The sequence below is a fragment of the Hylobates moloch genome, unplaced genomic scaffold, assembly GCF_009828535.3.
Source record: "Hylobates moloch isolate HMO894 unplaced genomic scaffold, HMol_V3 SCAFFOLD_3, whole genome shotgun sequence".
In the NCBI taxonomy this organism is placed as follows: Eukaryota; Metazoa; Chordata; class Mammalia; order Primates; family Hylobatidae; genus Hylobates; species Hylobates moloch.
The window spans coordinates 86620132-86646635 of NW_026652278.1; the positions used below are offsets into that span (position 1 = coordinate 86620132).

General features: G+C 47.8%; 2 protein-coding genes across 6 annotated transcripts in view; one reads left to right on the top strand and one right to left on the bottom strand.

Annotated features, from left to right (window-relative positions):
• LOC131383163 (serine/arginine repetitive matrix protein 2-like) overlaps nt 1–6440 on the bottom strand; it is a 20373-nt gene extending 13933 nt beyond the window's left edge. Inside the window, exons 1-3 of the mRNA XM_058437023.1 lie at nt 6359–6440; nt 4924–5104; nt 3286–4038 (exon numbers count right to left, since the gene is read on the bottom strand). Of these exons, the coding sequence (XP_058293006.1) occupies nt 3286–4038; nt 4924–5104; nt 6359–6440 (1016 nt within the window). The remainder of the gene's footprint in view (nt 1–3285; nt 4039–4923; nt 5105–6358) is intronic.
• On the top strand, nt 1984–25070 carry HNRNPF (heterogeneous nuclear ribonucleoprotein F). 5 transcript variants are annotated; one of them, XM_032142853.2, is made up of 4 exons: nt 1984–2056; nt 14363–14497; nt 16262–16320; nt 23150–25070. In XM_032142853.2, the coding sequence occupies exon 4, from the start codon at nt 23202–23204 to the stop codon at nt 24447–24449; it is 1248 nt and encodes a 415-aa protein (XP_031998744.1). In that variant the 5' UTR covers nt 1984–2056; nt 14363–14497; nt 16262–16320; nt 23150–23201; the 3' UTR covers nt 24450–25070. The 5 variants fall into 5 exon arrangements, with proteins under 5 accessions (XP_031998744.1, XP_031998776.1, XP_058292497.1 ...); XM_032142885.2 differs by having other exon boundaries at nt 2001–2097; XM_058436514.1 differs by lacking the exon at nt 1984–2056 and adding an exon at nt 2317–2461.
• Nucleotides 25071–26504: the final 1434 nt, after the last annotated feature.

Genomic DNA, 26504 nt, shown 5'->3' on the forward strand with positions numbered 1-26504 from the left:
TGCCCAGGTTGGAGTGCAATGGTGCAATCTCGGCTCACTGCAACCTCCGCCTCCTGGATTCAAGCGATTCTCCTGCCTCAGCCTCCAGAGTAGCTGGGACTACAGGCACGCCCCACCACGCCCGGCTAATTTTTTTTTGTATTTTTAGTAGAGACAGGGTTTCGCCATGTTGCCCAGGCTGGTCTCAAACGCCTGACTTCAGGTGATCCACCCACCTTGGCCTCCCAAAGTCTTGGGATTACAGGCGTGAGCCACCGTGCCCAGCCGGCCACAACTTATTAAGAATACCTACCTATCTGATTTTCACCCCTTTCCTATGATGCTGAATACCTATCTGATTTTTGCAGGAACTATTTTCTGTAATTTTGCTTCAAATTACGCAGTTTTCTCTTTGGACATTTTTACCTATTCTGACAGCTCCTGCTTTACTCTTTCCATTCTTTCTTGGAACTAGCTTTTTTTTTTTGACAAACTCCTTCCTTCATCACAGTCATCCCACTCATCATCTGACACTATTCTGAGCACTCCTTTACTTTCTCTGGTGATTTAAAAAATAACGTTCAGCCAGGTGCGTGGCTCAGTCCAGTAATCCCAACACTCTGGGAGGCGTAGGTGGGCGGATGGCTTGAGTCCATGAGTTCCCGACAAGCCTGGGCAACATAGCGAAACCCCGCCTCTACAAAAAATACAAAATTTAGCCCAGAGTGGTGGTGCTACTCAGGAGGTTGAGGCAGGATAGCTTGAGCCCAGGAGGTCGAGGCTGCAGTGAGCCGTGATTGTACCACTGCACTCCAGCCTGAATGACAGGGCGATACCCAGTCTGGAAATAATAATAACAATAGTAACAATGTTCAGCTTAACCTGTGATGAGTGCCTTGACATCATCTCTTCATGAAGAAGGTCCACCAAAATAAAATGGTTACAATTATTAGCCCTACAAAGCATCAAAAAAAAAAAAAAAATCTGTCCCTGGCTTAGCCATTAGCCACCAAATCTGTGTGTTCAGGTGCTCTGTGACTGAAAATCTTGCCCTCGACCTGGGCCTGAGTTACACTCTGAGGTTTGGGGGCTTCTCACACCACGGAATTATCACCTGAGCAACTTCAACCTGACAAATCCCTCCTAACGCCCCGCTCTGAGACGCCTTTAGGCGGTCTCTGGAGTACTCAGTGTACGTTTTTTTTTTTTTCTTTGAGACGAAGTCTCGCTCTGTCGCTAGGCTGGAGTGCAGTGGCGCGATCTCAGCTCACGCAAGCTCTGCCTCCTAGGTTCAAGCGATTCCCCTGCCTCAGCCACCCGAGTGGCTGGGACTACAAGCGCGCGCCAGCACGCCCGCCTAATTTTTTTGTATTTTAGTAGGGGTTTCACCATGTTGGCCAGGATGGTCTCGATCTCCTGACCGCCTGATCCGTCCGCCTCGGCCTCCCAAAGTGGTGGGATTACAAGCGTCAGCCACCGCGCCCGGCCCTCAGTGTACTACTTTCCTTATTTTATTTTTTGAGACAGCGTCTCGCTCTGTCGCCCAGGCTGGACGCAATGGAGCAGTCACGGATCACTACAGCCTCGACCTCGCGGGCTCAAGCGATTCTCCCGTCTTAGCCTCCCAAATTAGTGGGACCACAGGCTTGCGCCGCCACGCCCTGCATCGGTTCTCATTTCCTTTTCCCATCCTAGTCTTCAATCAGGCGTCCTTTCGGCGCACATTTCGGTGTCCTGCGGGGCTCACCAGTGTCCTTCCTCCAGGGTCTCAGGGTCAGTCAGAGAGATCTTTCCCGCCGCTCCACTCCCTCCTCCTCCTCCTCCCATCTCCTCCCCACCCCTCCCTTCTCCTCTCCAGAAACGTCCTCGCTAGTCCGCCTCCGCCGCCTCCCCCGCCCGCCGTGTTGGCTCTCTGCTCCGCGCCCTGTCGGCCAACCGGCGGCTCAGCTCTGGGCGCGTCACAATAGCGCCGTCGGCCCCGCCCCCGGACGCCGGACGCAGAAGCCCCGCCCTGCCGCGGTCCTTGCGTCCTTCCGGCTCCGTCGTGGAAGCAGGACTGCGCCGCGTCTTCCTTAAGGTGGGGTTCGGGGGGCCACCGAATCGCTGTCACGCCAGCAGGTAGCAGCAGGATGGGGATGCGGGCTCCTTGGGCTTCTGTTTCCTGGTGCCCAGGGCAAAGGGCCGAGCCGGGGAGTATGACCTAGTCGGGGCCTGGCACGCCGCTAGCAGGAAGGCTTCCGGCAAAGCCGCGTGCGTTCGACGGGCAGGCGCTAAGGATTGGGGCCGGCAGCGCGCCTGACCCCGCCCCTCGTAGGTCCCGCCCCGTGCTCGCAGCCGGGGGTTTCCATGGTGATGGTCAACAAGCCTCAACTGCCTCTGCTATAACTGCCAAGTTCCCCGCGTCCCACCCTCCTCTAGGTGTTCCGAGGGACCACCGGGGTGCCTGATGTGAGAGCGGGAGTGTAGAGACTCGGAGGCCGAGGTGAGGGGCGGCCGAAGTCTCCGAGGTCGAAGGCCGCACACCCGGGACCGAGCGGGGACCGGGTCCCCTGGGGGTGGGGACCGTGGGGCTGAGATTTAAGATTAGGAAGACCATCCGAAGTCCAGGGCCCCGTACCCGGACTACCTGGGCATTGGGCCTATTGGGGTGGGGATCTTTGGGCTGGAGCTGGGATTTGGGATCAGGGAAGAGAGATCTGAGTTTAAGCGCCGCACACCTGGGACCGAGCGAGGACTGCACATAATGAGGGGCCGTGGCGCTGGGAAATTTGGGTGACGGGATTCGAGGTCGAGGGGCCCGTACGTGGGACGGGTGAGACCCACTGGGATCGGGAGACGCAGCGTCGGAGGTCGAGAGCTGCATGCCCAGACAGTGTTCCCATGCGGTGAGCACCGCGGGCTGAGATTTTGGAGTTAGGGAAGCGCGGGGAAGGCACGGACGGCCGGGTGCGTTAGTCCGGCCTCCTGGCGGGGCGCTGGCGACTGCCCTGCCACAGGGCTCTGAAAGTGAGAACAGGCCTGGCGCAGTGGGAGGCCCAGCCGGGAGGATCTCTTGAGCCCAGGAGTTCCCGACAAGCCTGGGCAACATAGTGAGACTGTCTCTACTAAAAAGTAAAAAAAAAAAAAAAAAATTAGCCACGTGTGGTGGCGCGCGCCTGTTGTCCCAGCTACTCGGGAGGCTGAGGCGGGAGGGTCGCTTGCTCTGAGGTCGAGGCTGCAGTGACAGTGATTGTGCCACTGCATTCCAGCCTGGGCGACGGAAGTGAGACCTTGTCTCAAAAGAAGCAATAATAATAGTAATAATACCTGAGTAAAATGAAAGCCGCGCGCTCACGTGGCTGCAGGCGCCTGAGAGTTGCACAAGACTTCCTTGTGGGGAGTTGGCTCCGCCCTCCTCCCACGCCCGGTTCCCGGAGCCTTCGCTCTCGGCCTTGGGCCCTTTTTCTTCCTCCGCGGCGCCGCGTGTCCTCGGAGTGCGGTCCCTGTATTGGTCTCCTGCTCCTAGAGGTATCGTGTTTGTATTTGGGGTGAAAATCTGACTCGTGCGCGCTCTTCAGCTTAGTCTTCCTTTTTTGTTTTTTCCTGTTGCTTGTTTGTATGAAGTATTTTCGTCGATTCCGCCCTGCTCGTAGGAAACTTGTGGACGGGGCCCGGCTTCTGCTGCGCCGGCTGCCCAGCTCCCCCAACCGCAGAGTCGTGGACCAGGGTTTTGAGGCGCAGGGCACCCGACTCGTCCTCCCCGCCAGGCCGCCCTGGGCGCGGGAACCCCTCCCACTAGGCGCCTGGGACCCCCGCTCGGCTCCGCGTGTGTCCCGGCGGGAGGGTGGAAGGAGAGCCGAGCTCGGCCATTGCCCGCGGGGTGCCTTTCGTTGCGGCTTTTCGGTCTCCAAGCGTCCCGGGGACGAGCTAACGCTCGCGGGCTCTGGGGGCTCGAAACTGCTCGCGGGCGTTGGGGGCTCGGGCCGGCCATCTGCGTGGCGGGACACGAGGCGCGCGCTGGCGGCTGCGCGCGAAGGGCAACGGGCGGCGGCGGCTTCCCGGAACCGCGCGGGGCTGGCGCTGCGCCGGGGTCAGGGCCACAGCCTCAGGCGACAGGGAGTTTTGAAAGCGTAGTCTTCAGTTGTTCCGTTCAAAAAGTCATCTTAATTCTTCCAAAAATATACACATATAATTCTAAGTTGTATTTTTAAAGGTTAAATACGTGGTTGTCTCTGAATTCCTAGTAAGATGAAAATTTCTTGGGTTCTCCAGGTAGGTGAAAGATACCTTAAGTGCTATTCCTGCAAAGTGACTCGTTGCTCTTACAGAATTTATAAACTATAAAATAAGACATTACTACTTTAATGAATATTAAGAGAGAGATTGCTTTATTCCTAAGCAAGAAGATCTTTTGCCTTGTAGGTATTACATTCCGGTGTGCATTCTGTAAATTAGAGTCATTATCGGCCTGGCGAGGTGGCTCACGCCTGTAATCCCAGCATTTATGGAGGCCGAGGTGTGGGAGGATCGCTTGGGCCCCAGAGACCGACCCCGTCTCTATAAAAAAATATATATATCATTTTTTGAGACAGGGTCTCACTTTGTTGCCCAGGCTGGAATGCAATGGTGTGATCTTGGCTCGGTGCCGGGATCCTCCCACCTCAGTCGCCGAGTATCTGGGACCACGGGCACTCTCCAGCAAGCCCGGCAAATTTTTGTATTTTTTTGTAGAGATGGGGTCTCCTTATGTTGCCCAGATTGATTTTCAAACTTTTGTGCTCAAGCGAGTCTCACGCCTCTGCCTCCCAAAGTGCTGCGATTACAGGCGTGAGCCATTGTGCCCGGCCACTTTTTTGTAAACTGGCAAGTTTTCTGTTAAGGGTAGCGTTACAAAGCTTTATTCAGGTAAAACTTGGAATTTATTTTAGGGAAAAGACCGAGTAAATAGAAAGTTATTTCTCCCACGTGGCCAGAACCTTGGAAAGCCTGGAGGCAAATGAGAGCCTGGTGGGGGTAGATGCCTGCAGGAGCTGCAGAAATGTGACAGGCCCTTTCCGTGGAGGTGACTTCTCTAATTCCCTCTCCCCCACTGAGCTCTGGTTCTCTGCTCTTGGGGAGAACCACATTAGTTGACTCTTACTAGGTCCTAGAAGTTTTACTCCATTTTATAATTACATGCTCAGAACTACTCCAAAAGGGGTTGCTATTAGCCCCATATTTCAGTTGAGAAAATGGAGGTTGGGAGAAGTCATGTGTCCAGGGACACAATTGGGACTGGGTCCCAAGTTGGACCGGGACACCCCTCCCCTGCCAGGGCCCTTGCCCTGTCTTAGTTGCCCTGAGCTACGGTTCTTGTGGAGGGCAACAGGGTGGGCAGAGGGAGAACTGAGCTCAGCCAAAACCACCCTGGCTTATTTTACAGCAAATCCCAGACCAATAAGGTCTTTATTAATAAATAAATCCGCAGTATTTCTAAGAACTTTTAAAACCTAACCATGATACTGCTCTCATACCTTCCAAAATACATTCCAAAATACCAAGTATCCAGGGTTTAAATGTTTCTGTATTAAATATTTTAAACAGCTGGTTGGTTTGAGTCAGGATCCAAAGTCACACCTTATATTTTGTAGATAACGTTTTAAATTCAGAGCAGCACTGTCCAATAGAAATATAATGTATGCTATAAATGTAATCTTATATTCGCTAGTGGTGAGAGGAAACATGATTCATTGTATTAATAATTTAATATATATCCACTACTATTTTGCATGTAAGTAATTTTAAAACACTTTTTCGTTTCTCCATGATCTTGACTAAAATAATTAAAAACAAAATCCTGTTAACTTGTCAAAATCCAGTGTGAGTTTTACACATTTCAAGTGTGGTGAATGGATGCTGTATAAGTGATCATGTAGAGGTTCCCCTTTCTTAAAAGGCTCCATTCTCCGTTATATTTGTCAGGTTGTGTTGCGGCATTCCTTCCCCACACTTCGCATTTTTCTGATTGTTTTTCCATGGTGGTCTTTGAGTGTCTGTTCTTTATATTTCCTGTAAAGTGATAGTTACCTCTAGAGGTAGTTTTGGGTTTGGTTTTATTTTTGTTTTTGAGACGGAGTTTTGGTTTTGTTGCCCAGGTTGGAGTGCAATGGTGTGATCTTGACTCACTGCCTCTCGGGTTCAAGCAGTTCTCTTGCCTCAGCCTCCTGAGTAACTGGTATTACAGGCGTATTTTTAGTAGAGACGGAGTATCAACTTGTTGGTCAGGCTGGTCTCAACCTCCTGACCTCAGGTGATCCACCCGCTTCAGCCTCCCAAAGTGCTGGGATTACAGGTGTGAGCCACCACTCCCAGCCTGGAGGTAGTTTTGATTCAGATGAGAGTTTTTGGAAAGAAAACTTACTTGAGGTGCTGTGCTCCAGCCGGAGGCACATGTTGGTTGGTATTTTCTCTTTTGTCATGTTACAGCAGCCATTAATGATCATTACCTAGATCCATTATTTTCTTAAATGGTTTCTAAATTAGTGATATTTTAATAATCGATTCCTTTTCATTTATTAGCAGGAATACTTTTAATAAGAGGATAACGCTTTCAATAATCATGTGATCGCTCTAAGATGTACTTTTGTTTTCCTTTTTTTTTTTTTTTTTAAGAGACAGATTCTCACTCTGTCACCCAGGCTGGAGTGCAGTGGCAGGATCCTGGCTCACTGCAGCCTCAGCCTCCTGGGTTCAGTCGATTCTCAGGCTCATAAGCAGCTGGGATTACAGGCGTGCAGCACCACCACGCCCATCTAAGAGATGGTGGGGTGGCAGGGGGTGGGGGGTTTCACCATGTTGGCCAGGCTGGTCTCAAACTCCTGACCTCAAGTGATCCGCCTGCCTTGGCCTCCCAAAGTGCTGGGATTACAGGCGTGAGTCACCCACCACGCCCAGCCCTCCACATTTTTTTTTTTTTTTTCGAGAAAGGGTTTCACTTTGATGCCCATGCTGGAGTGCCGTGGTGGGGACGGAGCTCACTGCAGCCTTGACCTCCTGGGCTCAGGCAATCCTCCTGCCTCAGCCCCCCAAGTAGCTGGGATTACAGGTGTGTGCCACGTGCCCAGCTATTTTTTTTTTGTATTTTTTGTAGAGAAGGGGTTCTGCCATGTTGCCCAGGGTGGTCTCCTGAACTCAAGTGATCTGCCCACCTCGGCCTCCCAAAGTGCTGGGATTACAGGTGTGAGCCACTGTATATGGCCTCAGTTCTTCCTTGACATAAATTCGGCTTAGCATTTCTCATAAAACATTAAAAAAGTACCTCTATACTTTGTCTCCATTAATAGATCAGTATGAGAAATTGCAGTGATTGAGTTTGAAATGATCAACCACACTTGCATTCCTGAAATCCAACTTGGTCATAATATCGCTTTATATATTGCTGGATTAGGTTGACTGATACTTGGTTTGGACTTTTGCATCTGAGTTCTTGAGTGAAATTAGCCTGTGATACTTGATTAACTAATTGTAAAACTCTTTTGGAAATGAAAAAATCAATTCCAAGTTCATTGTAGATCTAAGTGTAAAAATTTAGAGAAGAACATCAGCGCTTTGTAAGTTCAGATAACCAAGAGATCTAGGAAAAAGATCTCTTGAAAATGACACAGGCTGGGCGGGGTGGCTCACACCTTTAGTCCCAGCAGGGCCAAGGAGGCGGATTGCTTGAGGCCAGGAGTCCAAGACCAGCCTGGCCAATGTGGCGAAACCACATCTCTACTAAAAATACAAAAATTCGCCAGGTGTGGTGGTGTGCGTCTGTAATCCCAGGCTGAGGCAGGAGAATGGCTTGAACTCAGGAGGTGGAGGTTGCAGTGAACCGAGAGTGGAACAATGGTTTGAGCTCAGGAGTTCAAGACCAGCCTGGGCAAGATGGCAAGACCCTATCTTTTCAAAAACAGAATTTTTAATTAGCCACGTGTGATAGCGAACACTTGTAATACCAGCTACTTGGCAGGCTAAGTGGGGAGGATCCCTTGAGCCCAGGAGGTAGAGGATGCAGTGAGTTGTCATTGCACTACTGCATACCACCCTGAGCAAGAAAGCAAGACCCCGTTTAAAAAAAAAAAACAAAAAACAAAGCCATCATAATTAAGGAAAGGCATGACAGATTAAGACTCCTATTAGATGTATCCTAACGGTATGCCTCCTGTTAGACAAAACTCTTCACCTAATACAAATACAGATACTCTTACTATGTTATATCCCGATAAACCCATCATAAATTATTTGATTAGAATAGTGCCATCTAATAGAATTATGATGTTTATGACAAATACATATCTTTTCTAATTTAAGTTGGTGTTAGATACCATATATGACCCTCTTAAAGTACATAGAATTCAGAAGTTAGTTTTCTTGTGATGTTTTTGTCTGGTTTGGTAACACGTTGTATTAGTGTGCTAGGGCTGCCATGCAAAGTAATACAGACTAGTAATAAATTTTCTCACAGTTATGGAGGCTAGAAGTCTTAAGATAAGGGTGTTGATAGGGTTGGTTTCTTAGGAGAAATAATGTGAATAGTAGCGATTCCAGAAGGAGAAAAAGACACAGATGGAGGCAGCAAGAGAAGCGATAAAGGATAGAAGTGAATTTTCCTGGCTTAAGATCCCTGTAGTTCCCATTAGGATATTTTGAAAAGACACAGCAGGCCGGGCACGGTGGCTCACGCTTGTAATCCCAGCACTTTGGGAGGCCGAGGTGGGCGGATCACGAGGTCAGGAGATCGAGACCACAGTGAAACCCCGTCTCTACTAAAAATACAAAAAAAAAAAAAAAAATTAGCCGGGCGTGGTGGTGGGCACCTGTAGTCCCAGCTACTCGGAGAGGCTGAGGCAGGAGAATGGCGTGAACCCGGGAGGTGGAGCTTGCAGTGAGCCGAGACTGCGCCACAGCGCTCTATCCTGGGTGACAGAGCGAGACTCCGTCTCAAAAAAAAAAAAAAAAAAGAAAAAGAAAAGACACAGCACAGGCGTGTGTTGGTAAAACTCCTAAAGTATAGAGGAAACTGCTTGGAAAAAGTATGTCCTCCACATCTCTTCTCCTCCAGTTTCTGTTTTGATGTTTATTCTACTTGGTTTTCCTTTCTTTGAATTCATTACTAACTTTTAAGTTTAAAACTCAGTTTTAGTTCCAGAAAGTTTTTTTTTTTTAAGTTTTGTAATGGAGTGGTATCTGAAGTTGCTCTTTTTTTTCCTGTTAAAATCATTATGGTTTTTGTCTAGCACTTCTTGTTCCCTGAAACCTGCCTAAGTCTGAGGTGTGGTGCGTTATTTCTGGGTGCCAGAGCCCCCCTTCTGTAAATTGTCAAGTTCCTTTCCTCCTTCCATCTCTCTGTTCTCCACAATTCCCCCAAGGCAGAATACAGTGGTCCCCTGGGCAGCACAGCTCAGGGCCAGCAGTCTCAGGTCAGGGCCTGCTGCTTGGAACCTGACTTAGGTGTCATGTTTCCATGGAGGCTTCAGGAAGAATTCCCATCCCAAGGAATGTACCTTCCTCAGGGGGCTGAGGATACCCCACAGGCCTCCTTTCTGTCCAGTTCCAGGGTTTGACTATGCACCTACTTAGGGGCTGCTTGCTCAAGGGAGGAGAGGTACAGGAGGTGGTCTGGGTAAAACAAAATTGATCTTCCTATCAATTGTATTTTTGTTTAGCAGAATCTATACACACCCATTTCTTTGGATATTATTTCCAGTTACTCCAGCTAATCCAAATAATGATATTTTCCCTCAGTTAAGAACAGATTTTATTTTTAGGAACAGAAGTCTAGTAGCAGTTTTGCTTTTTATTAACGTTTTAAGGAACATTTACCTTAGATATCATGATTCTTGAGCATTTGCAAAATGCAATCAATATCAAACAGCAATGGTTGCTTGTTTTATGATCGGTCAAAATTTGTCCTTATATTAATTTCAATACAAACAGTATAGATAAAATTTATCTAACATTACATTATACTACTCTTGATGCTTTTTAGTAACACAGCTTTTGAGAAATGAACGCTGAGGGAAGCAGTGTGTTATTACCCAGACTTAGCTACAGCAAGTAAGTGAAAGGACCTGATAGATGGTAATGGAAAACAGCTTTCCTGTTGCATGCAGATCAGGACAGATCCCCTTTGGTGGACATAAATATAGTAATAATGGAGTAAACATTTAAAATGTTAATATATGCTCCATCTGCAGCTTCTCGTTTTTTTTTTTTTTTTTCTTTGAGACGGAGTCTCGCTCTATCGCCCAGGCTGGAGTGCAGTGGCGCGATCTCGGCTTACTGCAAGCTCCACTTCCCGGGTTCACGCCATTCTCCTGCCTCAGCCTCCCGAGTAGCTGGGACTACAGGCGCCTGCCACCAACGCCTGGCTAATTTTTGTATTTTTAGTAGAGACGAGGTTTCACCGTATTAGCTAGGATGGTCTCGACCTTCTGACCTCGTGATCTGCCCGCCTCGGCCTCCCAAAGTGCTAGGATTACAGGCATGAGCCACCGTGCCTGGCCACTTCTCAGTCCTTAATAGCTTTTAGGATAGCTCTGTGTATTGAATTTGGCATGTTGTGTGAATTGGGTTAGAATTCTCACACTTCAGATCCATGTGCCCCTGAAAAGTTAAGTACAAATGTGTGCGTTGGTGCATTTTTTTTTAATGGAATTAGTGTCTTGTATCATAATTCTTGAGTTCATGACAGCAGGAAGTACTTAAGAGTGACTGAATAGGAATTTTATAAAATTGCTGGGTTGGAAGATACTTTTGAGGCCATTAAGTCCAATTTTCAGTATTTCCAACAGAAAAGGAAAACATCCATAACAAATACGGTCTATGATCTGCTCACATACTATTTACCATGATGGGGAATTTTTGCCCCCAAGACACATCTTATGCTTCTCATATGGTGAACAGACATGAGCAGCAGAAGCGGTATCCTAAAATTTCCTCAATCTAAAGGATTCACCACGAAATAAGAATATGAATACAAAGCATCCAGCACCAAAATGTATCCCAGTAAAGGGCTTTGGTAAAAAATATAAATAATTTGAATAAGTGTCCAGAGGGGAGGTAACGTACAAAAGGAAAAAAGAAAAATGGGCTTTTAACTTGTCTTTTTTTTTTTTCTCTCCGTTTTTTTCTTTTTCCTATGTAGAGATGAGAGTCTCACTATATTGCGCAGGCTGGTCTCGAACTCTCTTGGGCTCAAGTGATCCTCCCACCTCGGCCTCCCAAAGTGCTGGAGTTAGGCTTGAGCCACTGCTCCTGGCCAGCTTCTACTTTAAACCTCAGCTATTTATCAAGGAAAAAAGAATTTCCCTTCTTTCTACATGAAATTCATCACTCAGTGTTCCCACTCACCCATGCTCCTGTGTTTAAATGTCACTTCCTCAGAACCCCAATCTGAGCTAATCCCTATTTTCTGTTTTTCGTTCATTCTAAAATTTGTCATCATATATTTGTACATTTCTTGATTTCCCACTCCACTGTTACTGGACCCAAGGCAGGAACCGTGTCTCTTTACCACTACAGTTCCTGTATCTTTTAGGTGTGCCATATTTCTTGGTGAGTCAGTCTCCAGATTCAGTCATTTTTGTCTACATTACTCAAATCCTTTCACATTCTTCAGTTCTCACCAGTCTTCCTAGACTTGTTTCATTCCTTCCCATCTTGTCTCTATGTATCTGTTCCCACCATTCATTTTCCAGATAGCATCTAGACTGTTGTGTTAAAAAGCAAAATTCCTTTCACACCACATTCCATTAAATGCCTTCCCACTGGCCTTTGGACACCAAACCAGGCCTTTAAGGCTATGTCGTCTCCTACCATTTATCTCAGACCTAGCTGCAGTTGCATAATACGACCCCTGGCTCAAGTCTTCTGCACACGTTGTTCCCTCACAGGCAGGAACCCTATGGTGACTGATCAATAATTAAAACTTGCCTTGGGCCAGGCACAGTGGCTCATACCTATAATCCTAGCACTTTGGGAGGCCAAGGTGGATCAGTTGAGCCCAGGAGTTGCAGACCAGTCTGGGCATCATAGAGAGACCTTGTCTCTGCTAAAAAATTGAAAAGAAAAAATTAGCCTGGCTTGGTGGCATGCACCTGTGGTACCCGCTACTTTGGGGAAGCTGAAGGTGGGAGGATCGTTTGAGCCCAGGAGGTTGAGGCTAATGTGCCTATCACAGATTCAACAGTTACTAATCATGGACAGTTATTCTCCATCTCCGCACCTACTACTTTGTGGGCAACTTCAAACAAATCCAAGCCATCACAAATATTTCAAGATGGATTTCTAAAACTTAATTGCTTTATTTTATAACATAACCATAATTCTGTGGGTTCTTTTATCTGCCTGGAACTATTCTAAGGACTGGCTCATTTGTCCTTGTAGTTTCCCACAGTCTACATCACTATATGCAGTATGTTACTGTTCCCTGTAATTCCTGTTATCTAGTAAGTGCGTTCTAAAGACTTGCTTTCTCTCACTTTTACAAACAGTTCTATTAGCCGGATGTGGTTGCATGCCAGTGGTCCCAGCTACTCAGGAGGCTGAGGCTGGAGGCTTGCTTGAGCCTGGGAGGTTGAGGCTGCAGTGGGCCAAGATCATGCCCACTGCATTCCAGCCTGGGCAACTGAGCCAGATCCCGTCTCAAAAGAATAATAAAAAAAAAAACCTCCAAACATGCCGGGCATGGGGCTCGCACCTATAATCCCAGCATTTTGGGAGGCCGAGGCAGGGGGAGGATCACGAGGTCAAGAGATTGAGACCAGCCTAGCCAACACGGTGAAATGCCATCTCTATTACAAACACAAAAACTAGCTGGGTATAGTGGCGTGGGCCTATAGTCCCAGCTACTCGGGAGGCTGAGGCAGGAGAATCGCCTTAACCCAGGAGGCAGAAGTTGCAGTGAGCCGAGATCACACCACTGCACTCCAGCCTGGGTGACAGTGAAGACTGTCTCAAAAAAAAAAAAAAAAAGTCAAACATACACAAAAGTAGAAACAAGTGTAATGAAACTCTATATGTACATCAGGAGCTTTAATAAAAATTACTAGCTCATAGCACATCTTGTTTCATGTGTATTTCCACTTTCCAAGTAATCTGAAACAGATTCAAGAAATCAGGTATCGTCTGCAAATATTTGTGGCTCTAAAAAGGGTCTTTTAAAGAAATAAAATTACAGTATAATTACAACAAAATTTACAATTCTGTAATATAAAGTCTCACTGATCATATTATCTAAATTGCTTTATAATTGTTCTCCAGTTCATTTGAATTAAGATTCAGAGGTCCACAAAATTGCGCGTTAGTTAAAAGTTTTAGGAATTGCGTTAAAAAAAATTTTTTTTCCAAGTTTTTTTTTTTTTTCAAAATCTTTATGTGTCCATGGTCAAATGTACAAACCAAGGTACGTCCGCTAGTTCCATTTTAGAGGCGGCCTCCCGGAGAGGGGCTGTGTCTAACTTGCTGGCTTCTCTTTAACTCTGCAGTGCCCGCCCTTCCCCGTGGCTGGCACTCTGGACTTTCCCCAGGTCGCGCTCGCGCCCGGCTCCCTTCGGGAGAACTCGGAGAACTGTCTTCCCGCCGCCCTGACTCTCTCCTTCCCCCACTTCCTGCCTGGGCCCAGCGCGCGGGCCACGGGGCCGCACCTGCAGGCACGCGTTTCCCATTGGTGACATCTTGGCGGGCCGGGCAGTGACACTTCCTCTTCTGCACCCCGTGACCCACGTCCGGCTGCCGGTCTTGGATCACGAGGCCTCAGCTTCCCGGACTCCGGACCCCGCGCCTCCTCGAGGCCGACGGCCAGTCCCTGGCGTGGTGAGCCGCCGCGCGGGCTCCCCGGCCCCGCCACTCCAGCCCCGGCCGCCCCCCCGGGTCCCTTTCCGCCGCTCCGGTCGCTCGGAGACAGACCCAGACCTAGGAGCGCCTCTTCCCTTCCCTCTCCTTAGCCGCGCTCGGCCCGCGGGTCCCGGAGCTCCCGCCCAGGCAGCGCTAGCCTGGTGGGCCGGGGAAGCAACCCCCACCCCATCGCGCCGTCGCCGTCTCCCTCGCCCTCAGGGCCCCGGAAGCCCGCCAGGCGCCCCCTCCTCCCCCGCGCCCTTCCCTCCGGGAACCCTCCCGTCCCTGCCCTCCCTCCCCCCGCTGCGCCGCTCGCTCCGCCCCCCGCCCGGAAGCTCCCGCCCGAGCCCGCGCAGGCCCTGGGGCCGACCTTCCTGCCGGGCCGGGCGGTCCGAGGCTGCTGGAGCGCCGAGAGGAGGCCGCGGGAACGTCGCCGTCACCTTGTCTCGGGGCCTCGGCGCTGCTTCCCGCCAAAACACGCTTACCAAGCGCCCGGGCCTCCCACCTCGCGGAAGGGGCCCCCCCACCACTTGGATTTCTGTTGCAGGTTGAGAACAAAAAGATGCACCTGGACTTTCCCCGGAGCCCTCTGCGTGGTTGAGCTTCGGTGGAATTTCGGTGCTCTTGGCTGCCAGCCGCGCTTGCCTGGTAGCAACAGAAACCAGTCCCGCTCGCCTCCGTGGTAAGTCTAGAGCATGAAAGTCCGTGGGCCCGGCCGGGTGGACTTTGGTTTGAGAGTGAGTAATGGGGGCGGCGCGGCCGGACGCGCTCCCAGCCGCCTGGCGAGAGTGCTGCCCGGTTCCCCGGGGGCATGGGAGTGTGTCTGGGAGGGGAGGCCAAGATCCCTCCTCGAGTCCTGTCCTGAACAAAAGAAAACGAGGTGGGTGGTGCTTGAACGGCCCTGTTTACTGTGCAGATAGCCGAACTAGCAGGACTCAGACGCGTCCTATTTATCTTGATTGGCTCTGCCTGAAGGCAAGCGTTAATCCCGTCCAACCTGTATCACAGCGAAGAGCTCGTTCGAGAGCGCTTTTTGGAAATGCAGATTCTTAGCCCCCACCCAGATCTGTTTTAGGGTTGGTGTTTTAATTATCTAGGTGGCCCGCATGCAAGCTTGATCTGAAAACCTCTCGGTCCAGTCACCTGGGGGAGCTGAGCAGCCCTCCCCGCCCCCAGCGGTTTCCTGGCGCTGCGGGCGGGGAGACCAGACTCTTCCTCTGCGTGCGTTGGCAGTGCGCCGTGGCCGTGGTCTACAGGCTCACAGCGGCAGGTCCATTGGGGTAAATGGGTGTACATGGGTCTGGCTGCCAGCTTGTGCATGTCCCCAGAGAGGCCTCAGGATGTTGGTCTGTGGATCATGCAGGGATAAACGAGGGCATAAATGGATCAGATCATTAAGATGACTGGGTTCCACCCTTTAGATCCTTCAACAAGTCGGATTGTTGAAGCCTTTTGAAAACCTGATTCCAGAGTACTTGAAACTATTTCACCCCTGAATAGGTTTCCTAATAAATGTAATGCTTTCCATTTGTACACCACCCCCCCCCCGCCAAGAGTGTCTTAAGTAATCATCACTGGAAGTCTGCAAGACAAGGCAGATTTGATTATATTCATTTTAAGATGACAGGTTCAGCAAAATTAGCTGATTTTACTAATTTCACATTTCCAAAACTCAAGCAGCTTAGTTCTCAGAATTCCATAGCCCTCAGCCCGTGTCCTAGTCCTTTGGGGCAGCGTTATTACTGGGATGTTGGTCATCTAGTGATTATGATGTATTTTCTAGTGAAGCATATTTCAAAGAAGTTACCCAATAAAACTGGAAGTGTGTTTTGGATGTGTCTCCACACTGCTTACAGAGGGGTTCCTATAAATCAGATTGAACAATTTCTAGCAAGCACCCTTGCCCCATGCCCGTGCTATCCCAGTGAAAGAGGGGTCTTAAGGTCAAGTCCCCTGTGGTTGTCACTTCTCCCCCACCCACCTCCCTCCCAAGTGCCCTGCCCCCAATATTTAAATTTCCTCCCAGCATTTAGGGTCCTCAGTGTACAAACTTAGAATTGGGCAGAGGCGGGCGGATCACCTGAGGTCAGGAGTTTGGGACCGGCCTGGCCAACATAGTGAAATCCCATTTCTACTAAAAATACAAAAATTCGCTGGGTGTGGTGGCACACGCCTGTAATACCAGGTACTGAGGAGAATCTCATCAAGAGTAAATCTCAAGATCAATAAGGCGTTTCCCTTTTGTCATTCTCTGTATTGCCCTCTGAAAAGATAATACTTCCAAAATGCTGTTAAGGCGGATGGGGTGTGAGATTTAATTTAAACCCAGGGGCTATATAAAGGGCTTCCCAGCTGTCTCCTGTCCTTACCTGGAGTTCTGATCCCAGAGCCAGTGCCTAGGATCTGAGACCACACAGCCAATATCGCTCTGTTTTTTTTTTTTTAGGACAGTTCATTACCATCCAGAAGTGTCTCCCACTGAAGGCATCCACAGTTGTTTTTAAGGTAAGCTATTTTAAGAAGAGCCCTTTTTCAGCTGCAGTATTTATATTTGTTATACTCAAATTTGCTTAGCAGCCTGGAGTGAAAAAAGTTTTGTCCCTAACTTTAACCTTGCGCAGGACACCACAGGGCTCTTTACAGCTTGAGTTTTAGTTAATGAAAAGCCTTAGGACCTGAGAAATGGAACAGAAAACGAATTCTGGAGTAAAAATAAGCAGTAAGTGTTTTAAGTGTACACATGTGTTTTGGAAAGGAATGGTCTCTTCACCTTGCCTTCAGAGAGGAAGTCATTTTGCTTCTGAAACATTTCCTGATGCAGAACACTTATGACATGTAAGAGATTAGGCATTTTAAGTAATTCTATGAAATGTTTTTATTTTTTATGCTTCTTATATGTCTTTTTCAGCCTAGCCAGGCCACTGCCTTCTTGAGGAAGGTGTTGACCCCCCTACACATGGGCAACAGTTAATCCTGGCTAATCTTGGACCAGCTGGGTCAAGCCTGTGCTGAGGATGGGGTCATGGTGGCCAACAAAACAGGCACAAGTGTCTCCCCAGTAGGCTCTTATTGTGGGTTTAAGACCCCTTAACAACACAGCAAGAGTGCTGTGGTAGTGTAGAGCATGAGACTTAATTTGGATAATGAGAAGACCTTTGAGAAAGGTGGTATATTTGAGCTTAGACCTTAAGGATTAGTGGGATTTAGGTAGACAGAAGGTTGAACAGAGTGTATATCTGGGGAGAGAATTAACCATGAGTGTCAACTATGTGCGTCACATCCCTGAAGGGGCAGAGAGCTTGGCACATTCCAGGAGAAAAAAGGAAGTGATGTGAGCTTAGGTAGAAGAGTGTTGCAGGCAAAAGTTGCAAGGCCTGAGAGACCCCATTGGGCCTGTGGTCCTTGTTCTGAGGTCGGTGGGAAACCACTGAGGACTTGGAAGCAGGACAGTAATGAGTTTTAAAAGTACACATGAGCCGTAGATGGGATTGCAGTAAGGCCTAGCCACTATGCTTGGAAAACTTTTTTTGAGATGGAGTTTTGCTCCTGTTGCCCAGGCTGGAGTGCAGTGACGCGATATTGGCTCACCACAACCTCTGCCTCCCGGGCTCAAACGATTCTCCTGCCTCAGCCTTCCTGAGTAGCTGGGATTGCAGGCATGCGCCACCACGCCTGGCTAATTTTGTATTCTTAGTAGAAACGGGGTTTCTCCATGTTGGTCAGGCTGGTCTTGTCCTGATATCAGGTGACCCGCCTGCCTCAGCCTCCCAGAGTGCTAGGATTACAGGCATGAGCCACTGCGCCCGGCCTATGCTTGGAATTATTTAAAAGATATATCGGTAATCTGGAATTGGCTGTTTGTACATACGGGAATTAGAATAGGAGAAGTAACAACATGAGATACAGAATGACAATTTGATAACTCACATTACAAAGAAAAGAATTCAATGTGTTAGGAACAGGGTAGAGCTGTGAGGCACCTTTATTGCTGAGGAAATGGAAGAGTTGAATAGGATTTAGGGATGAGGATACTGTGGAGAATGGGATCACCCAAGGGAGTTGAGTTGATTGGATTTGAGGGCTTGGGAGAAGGTCAAGGATTACTCCAGTTTCTTTCTAGAGCCTCTGGGTGCAGGTAGGGGCAGTCATGCTGCTATTGGAGTGGGACAGAAGAGAGAATGTGAGGTTTAGTTGTGGCACAGAGGAGAACCTGTGGAGTGGAGTTGTATCTACCTGTCTGGGCTTCAGGGAGCCGAAGACTGGGGGTTTGTGTATCTCCTGACCCTGGAGATGATTATGGAGACCCTGGGAGCAGGTGAGTCCACTGAGAAGAGGACTGGGCCCAAGCCCGATTCCCTACAGTTAATGGTTAAGGAAGGACTGTCTAAGGAATTAACTGGAAAACCAAGAGTAATTGCCAACAGGAGTGAAAGGGAGAGGATTTCCAGGAAACAATGGTTAAGTAAGATGAAGATGAAAGCATCTGTTCTTTCTCTTGCCATGGAGATCTGTATAGTAGGGCCATGCAGTTTTTTTTTTTTATTTTGTTTTTGAGACGAGTCTCGCTCTGTCGCCTAGGCTGGAGTGCAGTGGCACAATCTCAGCTCACTGCAACCTCTGCCTTCCAGGTTCAAGCGATTCTCCTGCCCCCATGTCTGGAGTAGCTAGGATTACAGGTGCCCGCCACCATGCCCGGCTTTTTTTTTTTTTTTTTTTTTAGACGGAGTCTTCACTTTGTCACCCAGGCTAGAGTGCAGTGGTGCAATCTGGGCTCATTGCAAGCTCCGCCTCCTGGGTTCACGCCATTCTCCTGCCTCAGCCTCCCGAGTAGCTGGGACTACAGGCGCCCGCCACCACGCCCGGCTAATTTTTGTATTTTTAGTAGAGATAGGGTTTCACCATGTTAGCCAGGATGGTCTCGATCTTCTGACCTCATGATCTGCCTGCCTCGGCCTCCCAAAGTGCTAGGATTACAGGCATGAGCCACTGTGCCCGGCCAATTTTTCTGTATTTTTAGTAGAGACGGGGTTTCACTATGTTGGCTAGGCTGGTCTGGAACTCCTGACCTCAAATGATCTGCCTGCCTTGGCCACCCAAAGTGCTGGGATTACAGGCATGAGCCACTGTGCTCAGCCTAGGTGTCCACCACTATGCTCGGCTAATTTTTGTATTTTTGGTAGAGGCAGGATTTCACCATGTTGGTCTGGCTGGTCTTGAACTCCTGACTTCGGTGATCCACCCTCCTTGACCACCTAAAGTGCTGGGATTACAGGCGGTGAGCCACCACACGTGGCCTTGATCATGCAGTTTTAACGGAGGGGAGTGGAAGTGACAGTAGAGGCCTTTTGACAAGATTTTGCTGAACAAATCGACAAGTAGCTAGAGGCAAAGCTGGCACAGGGGAGGTATGACATGATTGGGTAGAACTGAGCATGTTTAATTACGAAGTAGACAGTGCTCAGTGGAGAAAGGGGAAAGAAAGAATAAAGCATGGCCCCGGGGTATGTGAGGTTGGACCCAGAGCAGAGCTGTTGTTCATGATGTCCGCTGTAAGGGGCCCACTACGTGCTTACAAACTCCTAGATTCTGACTTGACTTCACAAAGTCCACTTCCAAGAGTAACGTCGACCAGCTGGAGAGGAGGTGAGAATCTGTAAGGCTGCTCCAGACATCTGAAGGGCTTTGGACAAGCAGGGTGCTGGGGTAGGACAGTGGGCGATATTGAGGGCCCGCTTACTCTATGGCTGTTCACTCTGATTTTCTTTTTTTTTCTTCTTCTCCTGTGGTTTTTTTTTTTTTTTTTTTGGAGTTAGTCTTGCTCTGTCACCTGGGCTGGAGTACAATGGTGCGATCTCCACTCACTGAAAACTCCACTTCCTGGGTTCAGGTGATTCTCTTGCCTCAGCCTCCCTAGTGGCTGGGACTACAGGCGCCCTCCCTCACATCCAGGTAATTTTTTTTTTTTTTTTTTTTTTGAGACAGAGTCTTGCACTGTCGCCCAGGCTGGAGTGCAGTGGTGCGATCTTGGCTCACTGCAACCTCTGCCTCCCAGGTTCAAGCGATGCTCCTGCCTCAGCCTCCCAAGTAGTTGGGACTACAGGCGCCCGCCATCACGCCCGGCTAATTTTTTGTATTTTTAGTTGAGACAGAGATTTTGTCTATTGGAACTCATGACCTCAAGTGGTCCCACCCACCTCGGCCTCCCAAAGTGCTAGGATTATAGGTGGGAGCCACTGTGCCTGGCCTCACCCTGATTTCTACAGTATTTCACAACTTGGGGGCAGCATTAGCCACCAGAGAACATTTGGGAATGTCTGGAGACATTTGGTTGTCAGAACTGGAGGTGGAGGGTGCTACTGGCATCTAGTGGGCAGAGACCAGGGATGCAGCTAAACATCCTACAGTGCCTGGGCCTGCCTCCACAACACAGAACTGTCTGGTCCAAAATGTCAGTAGTCCTGAGGCTGAGAAATTGTGGCCTAGAGGCATCATTTCACCTGGGGGTGTGCAGCTGAGCCCCTCAGTACATCCATGGAGTAGTCAGATATTTGTTTGGAATCTTCCAGAGCTCTGGTTTTACTGGGTGCGTACAGTTAATAAGTTCATTGAATGAATTCCATGTATTGTGAGGAAGGAATGTAAAATGATACTTGCTCTAAGCTGGATTATGAAGAATGAGGAGAGAAAGAGGCTGTGTGGATAAGGAAGCCAAGGTCTCTACAAAGGAGAGGGGATAGCAGTTGTGGTGGAGGGAGTAGGATGTGATTAGGGTGGGGTTTCCTGCAGGGAATGGTGAAATCATTGGAGGTAGGAGTCCAGGAGAAAATGGTTAGTGGATTATGGCTTCATCTCCTCGCACCTGGAATGATGGCTGGACCTAAGGCTGTGAACAGAACTCGAGGGAGGCCTTCAGATACTTTTCATGTGTGAGGAGCAAGACGGTGCCTAGCGTGACTTGGGTGTTGAGAATGGAATTGCATAAGAAGCCGCCACCTGTAATTGAGCGGTCCCAGACCCATTATCCCAAGAGACACAATACCAACTTGCCCTGACTCTCCAAGGAGGAGCTTCTGAACTGTTAATACAGAATTCCCTCCGTGGGCAGGAGAGGAAGAATCTGCTGTGACCTTGCTCTGCCAGATCAGCATGTTGCAGTGGCCATATGCTGCTGCAGGGGATTTAGATAAGGCCCTGGGGAGGCGGGGACCATTACTTTCTAAGGTGGAGGCTAAACCCCAGGGTTTGTTGCAGACCCAAAGCACAGTTTGAGAATTGGGGACCTAGGATTATTTATGCCCAATCCTTTACCCTTCAGGATTATTTTATAAAAGTTGATTGAGTTTATGTACATAGTCAATACATTTGAGGTGGGCAATGAGCAATCCAGGTTAGGCTCCCCTTGACTCTTCCCAGAGGCTTCCATGTTCCACTCTCATTAGCAAGGGTGACATCTTTTACTTAGGCTGTATACTTTCAAAGCCCTTGCATTCCAAATCACAGTTCGTAAGTAAATGCCGAGTGTTTGGTCTTGGTGATGTGTTCAGGATATCACATACTGTTCTGTTTCATTTGTGCCATTATGCTTGTTATTGGGAGAGGAGACATGTCTTGCTATCTTTATAATCTGGTGTAGACACAGGTAAATTTGAAAGATTTACACAATTATCCTTTTACACATTGTCAATTTGAAATGATGAAGCACTGTATGATACTATGTCATTATCTGCAATGGCTACATCAAACTTTAAAATTACTAATTTTCCCTGAAGCTAGTGCAGTTGAGCATTTATTTATTATGAATTTGCTTTTCCTTTTCTTAAATTACACTTACCTATACTTTTTGTCTGTTTTTTAAATTGTGGGATTTTTTTATGGAGCTTTTTTCCCCACATGATGAGCCCATATTTCTTGAAAAGGCTGCCAGCTGTATCTATTATGCTTGATGTAAAATGACACTTTGAAACATTAGATTTCCAGTTGTGCATGGTGGCTCACGCCAGTAATCCCAGCACTTTGGGCAGCTGAGGTGGGCGGATCACCTGAGGTCAGGAGTTCAGGACCAGCCTGGCCAACATGGTGAAATCCCGTATCTCCTAAAAATACAAAAAATTAGCTGGGCGTGGTGGCTGGTGCCTGTAATCCCAGCTACTCAGGAGGCTGAGACAGGAGAATTTCGTGAACCCGGGAGGCGGAGGTTGCAGTGAGCCGAGACACACCACTGCACTCCACCCTGGGCGACAGCGAGACTCTGTCTCAAAAAAAAAAAAAAAAAAAGAACGAAAAAGATTTCCATATACTCCTATGCTCATTTTGAGCGTCACCTTTGACGATGTTCATATAAAAATACGTCTTTGGCGCCATGATACTGCAGTATTTTTCTTGCTTGTAGCTATGTTATATACCCTGCCGTCTAGGTCAGCTGCTCCTCTTTCTCAGAAGACTGCCTTCCAGTGTGTGGTTGGCCTTACTCTGAGTTTGGACTTCCAGGTGCCATGTACCACCCTGGTGGGAAAGGCATTTCCCAGCCCTCTTGTGATTGCCCTTTCTTCCTGATGCCCTCTTCTAGGTCTTCAGCAAAAGGCAGCCATTCTGCTATATTTTATGTGAACCTGTGAATCATCTGATCTGGTTTCTCCATTTATTTGCAGTGTACATAACTAAGTCTGCTGGTGAATTTGTCTGCTTGTCTGTATATGTCATCAGTTTGGCCTCATACTTGACTGGTATTTAGTTTGAATTGACAATTTAGGAGCAAAATCATACCTCCATAGACACTGGAAGCCATTGGTGTCTTGTATCCTGGCAACATTACTGCTGATGAGACCGCTAGAAAATCTTACCCTATGTTGTGGTTTAAAAACAGCCTGCTATGTTCCCATCCCTTATTTTTTACTCATGAAAGTAAAAGTATCCTACCATAGACAAGCAAATTTACTAAATTTACTGTTTAACCAAATGTAAGGCCTATAGTTTAGGAAGAACAACTCAGGAGCTCTTATAAGTGAACTGCCACATATTATCATGACAAACATGTGGAATAAATATAACAAGGAAATGGCGCTTGCTCTAACCTGAGTGAAACTTACATTACTCTGTATTCAAGGCACCACATTCACATGCATTGTCCTGTCTTGTAAACTCCTGATTTGTTTTTCAAACTGCCTGTGACTGATCATGTAGTTTTTTGAGAGACCTGGAGTCAAATCTTAGCTCTCAATTGTATTTGGTATATTTCTAAATGTCTTGCTACCTCTCTCATCTGTAAAATGGGGACAATTTCTGTTGCATACTTTAGTTGTGCATATTAAATAAAGTTTTCTTTTTTTTTTTCCAGCCACAAAAAAGCCACACCCAAGATCACCTGACACCCACCCTGTCAAGTGTCCATGATGCTGGGCCCTGAGGGAGGTGAAGGCTTTGTGGTCAAGCTCCGTGGCCTGCCCTGGTCCTGCTCTATTGAGGACGTGCAGAACTTCCTCTCTGACTGCACGATTCATGATGGGGCCGCAGGTGTCCATTTCATCTACACTAGAGAGGGCAGGCAGAGTGGTGAGGCTTTTGTTGAACTTGGATCAGAAGATGATGTAAAAATGGCCCTGAAAAAAGACAGGGAAAGCATGGGACACCGGTACATTGAGGTGTTCAAGTCCCACAGAACCGAGATGGATTGGGTGTTGAAGCACAGCGGTCCCAACAGTGCCGACAGCGCCAACGATGGCTTCGTGCGGCTTCGAGGACTCCCATTTGGATGCACAAAGGAAGAAATTGTTCAGTTCTTCTCAGGGTTGGAAATTGTGCCAAACGGGATCACATTGCCTGTGGACCCCGAAGGCAAGATTACAGGGGAAGCATTCGTGCAGTTTGCCTCCCAGGAGTTAGCTGAGAAGGCTCTAGGGAAGCACAAGGAGAGGATAGGGCACAGGTACATTGAGGTGTTTAAGAGCAGCCAAGAGGAAGTTAGGTCATACTCAGATCCCCCTCTGAAGTTCATGTCCGTGCAGCGACCAGGGCCCTATGACCGGCCCGGGACTGCCAGGAGGTACATTGGCATCGTGAAGCAGGCAGGCCTGGAGAGGATGAGGCCCGGTGCCTACAGCACAGGCTACGGGGGCTACGAGGAGTACAGTGGCCTCAGTGATGGCTACGGCTTCACCACCGACCTTTTCGGGAGAGACCTCAGCTACTGTCTCTCCGGAATGTATGACCACAGATACGGCGACAGTGAGTTCACAGTGCAGAGCACCACAGGCCATTGTGTCCACATGAGGGGCCTGCCGTACAAAGCGACCGAGAACGACATTTACAACTTCTTCTCTCCTCTCAACCCTGTGAGAGTCCATATTGAGATCGGCCCAGATGGAAGAGTGACGGGTGAAGCAGATGTTGAGTTTGCTACTCATGAAGAAGCTGTGGCAGCTATGTCCAAAGACAGGGCCAATATGCAGCACAGATACATAGAACTCTTCTTGAATTCAACAACAGGGGCCAGCAATGGGGCGTATAGCAGCCAGGTGATGCAAGGCATGGGGGTGTCTGCCGCCCAGGCCACTTACAGTGGCCTGGAGAGCCAGTCAGTGAGTGGCTGTTACGGGGCCAGCTACAGTGGGCAGAACAGCATGGGTGGCTATGACTAGTTTGTTTAGGAACATTTGAGTTATTTCAATCAAATTTTCACAGGCAGCCAACAAGCAATTAAGAGCAGTTATAATAGAGGAGGCTGGGGGACCCATTTTGCACCGTAAGTTTGTGAAAAATCTGGATTAAAAAATTACCTCTTCAGTGTTTTCTCATGCAAAATTTTCTTCTAGCATGTGATAATGAGTAAACTAAAACTATTTTCAGCTTTTCTCAATTAACATTTTGGTAGTATACTTCAGAGTGATGTTATCTGAGTTTAAGTAGTTTAAGTATGTTAAATGTGGATCTTTTACACCACATCACAGTGAACACACTGGGGAGACGTGCTTTTTTGGAAAACTCAAAGGTGCTAGCTCCCTGATTCAAAGAAATATTTCTCATGTTTGTTCATTCTAGTTTATATTTTCATTTAAGATCCTTTAGGTTAAGTTTAAGCTTTTTAAAAGTTAGTTTTGAGAATTGAGACACAATACTAATACTGTAGGAATTGGTGAGGCCTTGACTTAAAACTTTCTTTGTACTGTGATTTCCTTTTGGGTGTATTTTGCTAAGTGAAACTTGTTAAATTTTTTTGTTAACTAAATTTTTTTCTTAAAATAAAGACTTTTTCACAATGACTGGCACAGATTATCTACTCAGCAAAAGATAGCAAGATGGGTGGTTGAAGATAATTCATTTTAATCGTAATGTATTTTAGTGTGAATTTAAAAATTTCATACATCAAATCTATGATCTCCCTTATATTCTTATGATGAGGCTAAATAAAAGTCTAATAAAACTTAAATATGTGAATGGTGGAAATGGTGACTAGCAGCACACATTCCGGGAAGCATCAAATAGACACACGGCCCCAGCCACCTGCAACTTTTACATGCACCGTTCTAAACCATTCAGAGTTTCCTGCTAGGCTCTTGATGCTGGAGTCACGTCTGTTGATCACTGGAGAACTTTCAAGTGCTACATTGTGAAAGCCATTATTTGTAGTTTTTATAAAACGCTGATTTAAACTTTTTTTTTTTTGGTCACACTCCTGATTTCTATAGGGCGCATTTGTTAATTAGGTTATGACAGGATACACATTATCAAGCTTGAGACCATTTTCAAATTGCTATCCACCTTGGCAAAAGCAGTGTTGAAATTCAGGCAGCTCGACATATAGCATACAGTATTACTACCATTTTAAACCTTATGCTAAATACAAACCATCAGGACTTTAAAATGGAGTTTAAAGCCATTCTATGCAAAAATGCTATCTACCATTGGGAATTCTTCAACTTTATTTTCCCACTTCACTAGCTGTATAATGTAACCTATATGTTATGATTTTACCAATATTAAGGGTCTTCATTAGTATCTTAAATAGTAAATGCTCTTGGTAAAACCCCCGAGAGTTGCATTAAAAATTAGGTCTATGAAGTCTTCAGCCTTTTCTAGCCTCATTGGGCTTCAGAGGCTCAGCTTAGGTACAACCCTTCGTTCCAGTGTTCAGCATGCTTGGATGGCCTGATGTGGGCAGCAGCATCACCAGGAAGGGCAGGGTACAGGGACGCAGAAAGAGGCACTCGTAAGACTGGCATGGGGGAAACCTAGGGAGAACTGTCCTTGCTGTAATCATGATCCGGGATCTCTGCCCACCCATGGGCCTACCATGCTTCAAGTGTCAGCACTGCATGGCGAAGCAGAGGACTGCAGGTGAGGGAGACCCAGAGAAACAGGTGGAGTTTCAGCTGGAAATGGGGCTGGAATGCCATGAAGATGAGACCTCAGATTTCGTAGAGTGGTGGAGATTCAGACTACCTTCACACCCCTGGAAGTCTGCTAGATTTAGGATGCATGGGTGGAAAGGGCTCCAGGGCATGGGAAAGGTAATGTGTTAGATGACCTGACATCCCAAGGTAACAACATAACATGGACAGCAAAACACATCCCCTTGCTCTAGGATTATTAACTTTTGTTGGGGAGGGGCAAGTCTCCCTCTGATGCCCAGGCTGGAGTCTAGTGGCATGATATATTGGCTCGCTGCAGTGTCAGCCTCCCGTGCTCAAGTTATC

What these genes read in the sequence shown, in the direction of transcription:
- HNRNPF (XM_032142853.2), top strand. Translation starts at nt 23,202, where the DNA reads ATGATGCTGGGCCCTGAGGGAGGTGAAGGCTTTGTGGTCAAGCTCCGT.